The 9,839-nt window shown below is 32.5% G+C and overlaps 1 protein-coding gene across 1 annotated transcript; it reads left to right on the forward strand.

The window, feature by feature from the left end:
* The first annotated feature begins 2,517 nt into the window (after window positions 1-2,517).
* On the forward strand, window positions 2,518-3,553 carry LOC119671936. The gene is made up of 4 exons (XM_038082825.1): window positions 2,518-2,673; window positions 2,736-3,184; window positions 3,250-3,395; window positions 3,478-3,553. Exons 1-4 carry the CDS (start codon window positions 2,524-2,526, stop codon window positions 3,510-3,512), a joined length of 780 nt encoding a protein of 259 aa, XP_037938753.1. The 5' UTR covers window positions 2,518-2,523; the 3' UTR covers window positions 3,513-3,553.
* The last annotated feature ends 6,286 nt before the right edge of the window (window positions 3,554-9,839 follow it).

Genomic DNA, 9,839 nt, shown 5'->3' on the forward strand with positions numbered 1-9,839 from the left:
TTAAAACATTTTCATAATAATTCCACTTTAATTTTCAGAAAAACCCCAGAAATATTTTCAACAACCTACAACTCCTTGAAGTGCTCGCACCCTTCGCACAACTTGCGGTGTTGCCACTGTGTACTTAAGAACTTTCTTCAAACGTTTTTTCTTCTTTACTTTTTGAATTCTTGCTCGTTTCTTTGGCTTTAAAGTATCTTTTGTTTAAACGCTTAAATTATATTTTTAGCTCGTATGACAAGCCAGACTTATTTAAACGTGTTCATTTATCGTTGGAACCCATTAGTAACATTTTTTAATTATTTGCTGATTTTCGAAATGTTACAAATTACACACATAAAGCAGTGAAAGCTGTAAAAGCAGTAAAAGCAGTAAAAGCATTTCAATGAACCGAAAAAGTTCTGAGTTTGCAGTTCAGCTTTGAAGTTCGTGTGCCATGACTGAGTGCTGAACCAGAATTCCAAGCTGCACGAGTAGCCATAAGAACTGCGTGAGTAACTTACACGCATGCAATTAAATTTTAATTTCCAAATGAAAATGTAATAAAAATCTAATAAAAATTTAATAAAAATTTTAAAAAAATTTTGGTAAAATTTAGTTCTACAGTAGCGGATTAAAAAATGTATCCTTTGTTTTTTGAAACGGAAAGAAAATCCCTATTATATATCACAAATAAATATTTTTTATTTTAAAATTTGAATTCATAACATTCTTTTCAAGTGTAGGAAGTTTACATAAACCGAAATATTTTCTTTTTGTTATAAGTTGGATATAGTTATCAGTTAAAGAAAACTCTCGATTTCAAATTATTATATTTAAAATAAAATTATTTAAATACGCAAATATAAATTTAAATATATATTATATTATATAGAGATTTCGAGACAGAACCACTCACTGCTTAAGCACGTCACTACAAATAAGTATATATTTTATATATTAATAGCAATAGTGAAAACAGTAATACCACAGAAAACGAAATGATAGCGTTGTTTTTAGTAATACTAATTTTACACTTACAATTGTATCTCTTCATTAGCTAATTTTTGTATGGATTTTGTATAAAAAATGACACATCTTACTATAATACCCGGTTGTTTATAATTGCTATACGCTTTTTATATAAAAGAGCTTTAAAATATTTAAATGTATGGATAAAATAAAGTTAAGGGTTGCTCTTAAGTATAATCAGAGAACGTTACACATTATTATTAATATTACACATCTAGTAATAGTAGAAGTAATATATAAATACAATTTTTCATTAATATATTTGTGATATAAATATATCATAATATCATATCATATATAATATATGAAGGAGTAGTTATGAGATATGTGATACGTATAAACCATTAAAATTGAAACAAGCATTTAGAGATTGTTGTTGCTTCGAGATTGTAATTGGAGTATCTTTACTCACCTGTGTGTGAATTTGATACTCAAGTCCTTTATCAACATAACGGGAAATCTTTAATACGATGTTGTCTGAGTTCCACATTTGTAGTCTCGGAAGTTGTCTTCAGCACATAGAATGTAGTGTTTAGAAAGTTTAGTGGTTTGTAGCGTTTGCATGTAACAATACTATCAATTCGAATATTTATATATAAGTCTGTCAACCTCATGTACCAAACTGTTTTCACCATTTTTTCCAACGCTTGAAGTTGACATAGTTAAAGCTGCATAGGTTAGTTTATATCAAAGACGTGTCACTAGGTATAGAAAAAGCAGTACTTGTGCCATCTTCCGTATGTCGTACCACCAAGAAATTTCGCAAGATACACATATTTACTAAACTGAATTGCAAAACAAATTGATAAATAACCGTTTTAAAAATAATTATATTTAAAGAAAATGTGAAACGAATGCTATAAATATTTTTTAAAGTCAAGTATAGTCATTTGTGTTCTTATAAATTATAAAGAACAGCAAATCGTTTCTAATCTTAAAATCTGTCTTATATTTCAACAGTTCTTAGAAGCAATCCATTATTATTTTAACTGCTGATATATAGTACTTGATAGTAGTGATGAGTAATTTTATATGGCTTGACATATTCACAACTATGTGAGACATTTTTATTTACATTTATATTCACATATTAGGTACTTTCATAACTAAGCAGACATCACTTGAGTCAGTAAATTAACATTTATAGATTCAAATCAAGAACATAACGTATTTTTCAATTTCACTTATGGACTACGATTTCTTTCTGAATTTTTTTATTTTATTTCCTTCGATTTAAAACCGCCACTGGATAATTTAGTGCAATTCTCATACTTATGTTATTTCTTGCATTTAAATAACGTAAAAGTAATAAAAATTCTGATTGTTCCATTTAAAGAATATGAAACAGATTCGGAGATATGCAGATTTGCATATTTGAGAATATTTTCACAGAAACTGAAGCAAATTGCGGGTTTGGTATGAATGGGATACTCGTACTGCAGAGTATAAAAGACAATGACTTGATCAAAACCAAAGCAGTTTTTTCGAAACTTACCTAAAGGGCCGTACAAAATGAATATTTTATTAAAAATACTTTTGTTGTGTTGGATATGCACCAGAACAGATGCAACACTTACAAATGTGAACAACGTTAAGCTGAAGCTGACAGAAGCAGCTGCACAACAAACCGATGGGGAGCAGGAGCGTAACAAAAGGCAATTGGTAAAGTTTTCATATAAAATATGAAGTTCATATAAAAAAAATCAAATTCATACTAACAACAGACTTATGCCACACCAATTTATTTCGACAATGCTGTGCCAATACCTGCCGTACCGTTGCCACCCACTTCAGTACCCGCGCCACAACCCGGTTTTCTGCCAAATTTAACTCCACCTAACAATTTACCTATACCCGTTTTAGGTACATGGGTTAGTGCTATACCCGGTCTAGGCAATTTGGGAAATCTCGGTAATTTGGGCAATTTAGGAAACTTGGGCGGTTTAGGTGGTTTGGGCGGTTTAGGTAATTTAGGAAATTTAGGTAACTTGGCTTTGCTGCCAACTGCTACGAATCCCCCAACAAGCTGTCCTCTCACACAGAAGCTGACTTGTCGCTGTGAGCCACTTGTAGCTTTGCCCGTTTTCAGACCACCTGGTACTAGAACCTTAGAATCCCTAGAAATATTGACACACGATTTACAGCAGAACGACGATGGTTCGCAAGAAATTACGTAAATGCATATATAGAGTATTGTAAAGTTAAGATGTACACATTTCATATATGTAAAATTTTTAGCACTAATTTAAGCAATGGCATGTTAATACATCATAAACATAATGCGGAGGAGAACACCACATTTGGACACTTTTCCTTTAAACTAGAAGATCAACTGTATTTCACGATTCAATACAGCTTAAATGGCTTTGACTATGATCTGAAAGGTAGGATAGAGCTGTCGTAACGCTACATCATTAATTCAACTATTTGAACTACTCTGTTAATAAACTTAATTTGTTCTTCTAGGTAACTTTAGCTCCATGGCGCCACAGCCACAATAACAGCAACTGCATTATATAGTTAATTTATTATTCATGTAAAAATAGTAATTTAAAAATAAATAACCTTAAAGCAACTCAATGCAAACAATTGGCCTTTGAATTCAAGACATAGCTTCTATTAAACGACAAATTAAGTGATTTTTTTTTATTTTCATTGCTCACCATTTACACATAGGGAAAAACGGTTTCAAATCGCTTCAGTATACAAAAACTTTAGAAACAATTTAATTTTTGTGAAACTCTCATAATTTGTTTGTATTGTTTTTTGCTTTTCTCCTTACATTCCAAATAAAATCGCCGCCACTATGATCCTTGGTCCGGTGGTGCAACTGCTTCCACTGCTGTTCCTCCGCTTCTACTACTTCAGGGTGTTCTGAGTTATTTTTGTGAGTTGTTTCTCAAACTTAGTGTAAATAAAGTTTAGCAACAATTTCTAGACAAATAAATCCAGGCCAAAAGAAAACTGCAAATAATTTTCAAAAATAGTTTCAAGATGCTTGCGAACTTTGGGAATCACATTTCAATGAAATTTAGCTAAACACAAAATGGCGTCCAATGGCGCTCAAAGACTCATAAACGACCAACCGACCACACGACCAAACTATACGCTGCCAAAGAGATTCCATTCCACACTATACTAAATTAGATTGGACGCAGCACATTCTTCCACTCTTCCCGGTGCAATTGTGCAGTTAGTTTATTTGTGAAGTGATATGACTCCTTTGGCTTATTTCCACGAAGAAAAGCCGGAGCATATTTAATTTTGTGTAGTGGCAATTAAAATTCATAAGTATTTGCTTTAATGATGAAAAATGAAAACAACTGCAAATACTCGGAGTAACAGAAAGGCAGTTGACTGCTTCAGTTCTTTTCGAAAACTATTAGTTATATTTAAATGAATTTTTTTTATTTTCGTTATTGGCCCAAATTCGAAATTTAAAGCGATTTCCTTAATATTTACAATATTAAGTGCTCCGCACCGCATGAGTGCCACATATTCCCTTGCGTTGCGAAGCAGGGAAAAATGGGGTTACTTGAAGATACCAGCAATCCGTTTATAAATTGTTTGAAAAAAGAAAAAAGAGTTGAATGCAGTGAAGTTAAACCAGTGTTTATGAAATTCTTTTCGAAGTACCATAGTTTTATTACACACTTGTATGATATAAATTTTTTGTTGTCTTTTTTAGAACTGAAACATTTTCAATTAACATAAATGGTTGAAGCAAGAATATAAATATAAGAAAACAATTCGATAATTCACTTGGGCAACTAATAGTTATGTCAATAAAGAACGTCGAACCTCAGAAGCTACTGACCATTTATTTACTCAAGACAAGACGAGCGGAAGTTATATGCGAATGAAAGTATTCATAACATATATCTAACGTGTCATGTAGTATTGAGAAGAATATAAAGTATTACGACCAAAAGATACATTAAGTCACCCATTATTGTATAAAGTAATCTAATGAAATCTATTCCCATTGACCGTAAGAATCAATCAGCATTACTAATATTCATATTTTGCATGACATTGAGTGCGCATCGCAAGTATTAGTGTATGTTAGTTTTTAAAACAGTATCTGGATATGTGCTTGAATGCAATAGTGATTATGTTATGTGTTCCTTATTCTATAAGCCAAAATAAAATTTAAATCTTTTCATATAATAGTTACCCACATGCAATTTGGAGTATATCATACCTGTGAGAATATCAAAGAGGCCTTTACAGATTTCTTGATCTTATAATTACTAAATGGCCGAAAGACGCACTAAAATAATTAAAGCCAATGCCTTTTTAGAATTTGTGATATGCGAACTACTTTGGAGCATAAAAGGATTTCACAAATAACTTGTGGTCTAATGGCTAACACTGTGAAGTCGCTATGACCTTATGGTCTAAATTCGACAGCCGTAAAATGAAACGGTTTATGTACTACAGCAGATATGCAGTTCTTGTACTGTCATGTACTGTCGTTGTACTGTCATGTGCCAATAAGTGGGTTATACAGAAGCTGTCATAATGAAAAGGAAATAAATTTCATAAATTATTTTATACATCTTTGTCCAAAACTACAGATATTGAGCAATGATCTTCATATCATTCAGATTGTTTTTTCCATGTCTTGTCACAAATAACAAAAAATGACTTATCGAATCTCAAGGTTATCTGGCAAACCAAATAGTTTTATAAGGACAGTATACAGAAATAACAACTATTAGTGTTACTTGCCTCACTTAGGCTATTTTGAGGGCATTGCGCAATTATATCAGCAGGGTTAACATAACCTAACATATGCTTCAATATGACTCAGAAACTATTATTGCCATGTAGGCTCCTCACAATAAACTCTGGCGAGTTTATTAGGTTATTTATTTCGCAGGATTTCTGTATCTCTAGGTATATAGTTAACTCTGACTTTGTTCCCTATCTAGCTACTTTTATTTCTGCAGACAACTCAATGTTCCAATGGTAGTATGACTATGTCAAAGTTGCTGCAACCTTTGTATAGATTACACTGTGTTCACTTGTAAAATGCTTTAAAATGTTTCCATATATTTTGCTTATTTGGTTCTTGTTCCAAATGCTCCAACTACAGTCCAAGAAATGGTTCATTCTAATCATTAATCACTAATCATTAAAAAAATCAAGGACACTCTTGTGAAAAATATATTTTAATATAAATACTAGAAAATATGTGAGATTAATTTTGTGAATAACTTTCATAAAATACTATGAAGATACTTGACCAAATATCTTTAACCAAAAGTATCGAAGTCATTTTCATTATAATTGTAATGATTAGACTAAAACGTATCTCTTCAAATACAAAAAAAAATTTAATATTTAGAACTGTTTTATTTTTTAAATGTGTGTAATCTAACAATTAAGTGCAAAAGTATGTTTGGAACTCTGTGATAGTTCTTGAGACTCATTAGTTCAAAAGTTGCATCTTTTGTTGAATTTAGTTATTTTTTGTAATGAGTTTCTTTTGATATTCTAATTATGTAAAATTTTGCTCATTAAAAAATTGATTAAATCATTACAAAATGGTACTTAACTAATCTAATTTCATTCCATTAAATTCTCATTAAAGTGCTTCGTACTCACAAAAATTCCATGTATTCATAATTCTTGGCTAAAATGCCAGTGCAGTCAGGAAACAATGAGGATATCAGAAACAATGAAGGAGCTACAAATGCTAGTTAGCTACTAGGGTGTAATTAGTAGCAAAATTAACAAAATTACTAGGTGCATTCCAGTATCTAGTATATATCCACAACCAGAACAAAGCAGGACAAGCCAATAAATAAAAAATTGGTGCTTGTCTTCTAAGTACTGTATAGTTAAATGAATGTAAATAAACTTAATTTAAATGCATTTAAAATAAATTTATAACAAAAACAGCTTAAGTGTTGTACGCTTAAATAAACACAAAATAAATTTAAAAAAAAAAACATTATCCTTTTCAGGAATTTTTAACAAAGGAAACATGTCAGTTTCACACACTGCTTGATATGCACGCACCCAAATGCAAAATACGTTTCCTTTAAGAGGAAATCATGAAGCTCATTGGCTGCCAAGTGGCAACAGAGAGCCACCAACCAACCGCCGAACTGGGTTTTTGTGCTTCCAACTATGCGTGGCGGCAGCTTTAATTACACAAGTGCAGGCTAATGTGCGATTGTTGCTATTGTTCTTCTTGTATTTGTTGTTGTCACAGCTGTAGTGAAAAGAAAAATGTTTCCGCATTGTCACCGCAAGAATTTCGTTAACTCATATCCAACGCTCGTAAATAAAAATCTGCACCCTTACCTCACAGTGATAGGTATGCGCGGACATACATATGTACACATGCTGCTAATCCGTACAGGAGTCACTCGCATGTTACAATGCCTGCTCATGTTGCTGCTTTCTGCTAAAGTTCACTGCTACTCGTGCGTCTTTGTGCCAACTTTTGTCTTGGCTTCATTGTTTGAGAAGACACAGTGCAAGTGGTTTAATGCTGTGCATATCTACAGGCTTTTAGAAATTGTCACGCAAACATTTGGTGTAGTTCACTGCATGTCTCCCCTATCCACCACTACTTCTGTTTAAGAAGTAACATGCGACTAACGCCTTTACAATGACTTTCGACTCTACAAGAAGCTAGCATTCTTCCTATTTAACTCCAACAGGGAACACTCACAGTGTAGGCAGCATGCGTCTGACCTCATAATTTGATAACTTAAGAGTTAAGTAAACAATAAAGTCAATAATATTGTTGTTTTTAAAGTTTAAATAAATAAAGGATTAAAATTAAGTTGATATAATCAGAAACCTTAAACGCTGAAAGTACGATGCACTAAAAAGTGTTTTCTGTACGTAAAAAGCGTTTCTGCCATTTATTTTTACCTTTCTTTCCTTGCAAAATCCGAGAAATTCACGCAGAGCCGCACAGAAACTAAAGACCCAGTAAGCAAACTTACGTATAAACCGTTAGGGATATTAAGACATGCTCGGTTATTCGGTACCTCAAGTAATCAATACAGTAAACAACAACAACAAGCATCAGTGGCTGCTCATATAAATACCGGGAAAATTATTAGACCTAATACGTTGGTAACTTGGAACCAATGCGTTTACAGAAACACATGTACGGAAAGAGCTAACGAGTATTCCTGAATACCATACTTCATTTTAATTGTAACTATAGAAGTTTTTCCAGAATACTAGTAAGATTTTGAAATATATATTGAAGTTTTATATAATTTAAATGTTCAGGTATACTAAAACTAGCAATCATTGTATAAATCTATTTGCCAACTTATTATATATCACGAAAAATATTACTGTGATCTTCTGTATGGAGCACAAGCCCTCACTCTACTTCGATCAGATATAATCCGTTCCCGCAATCAACGCGACTTGTAACCGCAATTTTAACAATTGCAGTCACAGAGCTCATGCCTAATAATCTCCCTGTGATTCTCACAATTCGTCATAAGCGTAACCATCCCCTCTACTGCCGTTCATACATATAATTTAGATTTTTATAAGTTAGGGCTATTATCTTCTATTTTTGCGTCTGCTTACCGGAATAAACTTCCGAAAATGTTCTAACGTCCAACGAGAATAATTTCCATTATTTTTTTCTATAATTTGGGTTTAGTGTTTAAAGTCTCACATTGCATCTTTTGATGCTTTCCACTTAAATAAAAGCGAGTGCATTTGCCTGTTGGGTCATTCACGCAGGAACATGAAACTGTCTTTCATTTTTAATTTATCACCGCGAATTCGCGGCAGCGAATCGTAAATTTTACATAAAATTTTTCACCATCGCATATTTATTTATTAAGTTTAATGGGAAATAAAACGGATGCAGTTTTCTGCATGTAACCCAACTGCCTGTGTTTCATTAGTTGGCGTTAACCTACATCGCAGCTTTGTTCCACGTGTGAAACTCCCTCAATGCTTCATGAGAAATTTATTTTAATTTGCATTTAATCCGGCCGATGTAGCAATCCTTGTAAATCTGAACGGGAAGTGCAAGTCTTATGTGGCTCGGCAATAGTTTTCAGTTGGGAATTAGTGGTTGTGCATTTGCTATCGCTTCGGCAAAGGATTTATCTATTCCCGCAAGCAATTGCGTTTTGTAACTCAAAGCTGACAATTTCCTCGAAATTATTGGGGTTCAAAATTGTACTCTAAGTATAAATTGTAATAAAGTAAACAATTCATTCACTAAATAATTATCTAATCTTTGGAGATTTAAAATATAATCAACCAGAATATACAAATTAATGTGCCTATTTGATTAAAATATGTAGGCTATGTCTCCTGTTCCGGTAATCAACTTCTAATATACAATATTACATATCATACATAGAAGCCATATGCGAGTACTGAAATAATGACCCAAAATGTATCTCGCATTGATCAACACAATCTAAACAATACATCCGATAATTAACAACGCTATTACCTAACTACTAAGCGTTAGAAGTAGTAGTTATTGAACTAATTAAAGACCGCATGATGGCTTATCTTTGTAGAAAAGTCCCGGTAGCATTTAGCTCCCGAATTTCATCAATTGAGACAAAGTAAGTTCTTATCTCGCTTAGTATGAAATTCTGATAATCGCTGATATAAAACGTTATTAATAATTTTTAGTAAATATGCGTCGGGTACCAACAACAAACTTAAACTAATTCACTTTTATGATCATAAATTTGAATTTTATTTAGACGATAACATTTTATCTACAACGGCAGTCCTCCTCACCATAATAACGAAAACACACTCACTGATATGTAAGAATGGGTATTATGAGTATCTGACGATTA

This window comes from Teleopsis dalmanni, chromosome 1 (assembly GCF_002237135.1).
Source record: "Teleopsis dalmanni isolate 2A chromosome 1, ASM223713v2, whole genome shotgun sequence".
NCBI classification, from domain to species: domain Eukaryota; kingdom Metazoa; phylum Arthropoda; class Insecta; order Diptera; family Diopsidae; genus Teleopsis; species Teleopsis dalmanni.

Excerpts from the sequence above, each read along its gene's own strand:
- LOC119671936 (XM_038082825.1), top strand. The coding sequence starts at position 2,524 with ATGAATATTTTATTAAAAATACTTTTGTTGTGTTGGATATGCACCAGA. Across the intron at positions 3,185-3,249 it reads GATGGTTCGCAAGAAATTAC|CACTAATTTAAGCAATGGCA; the intron begins GTAAATGCATAT and ends TAAAATTTTTAG. Across the intron at positions 3,396-3,477 it reads CTTTGACTATGATCTGAAAG|GTAACTTTAGCTCCATGGCG; the intron begins GTAGGATAGAGC and ends TTGTTCTTCTAG.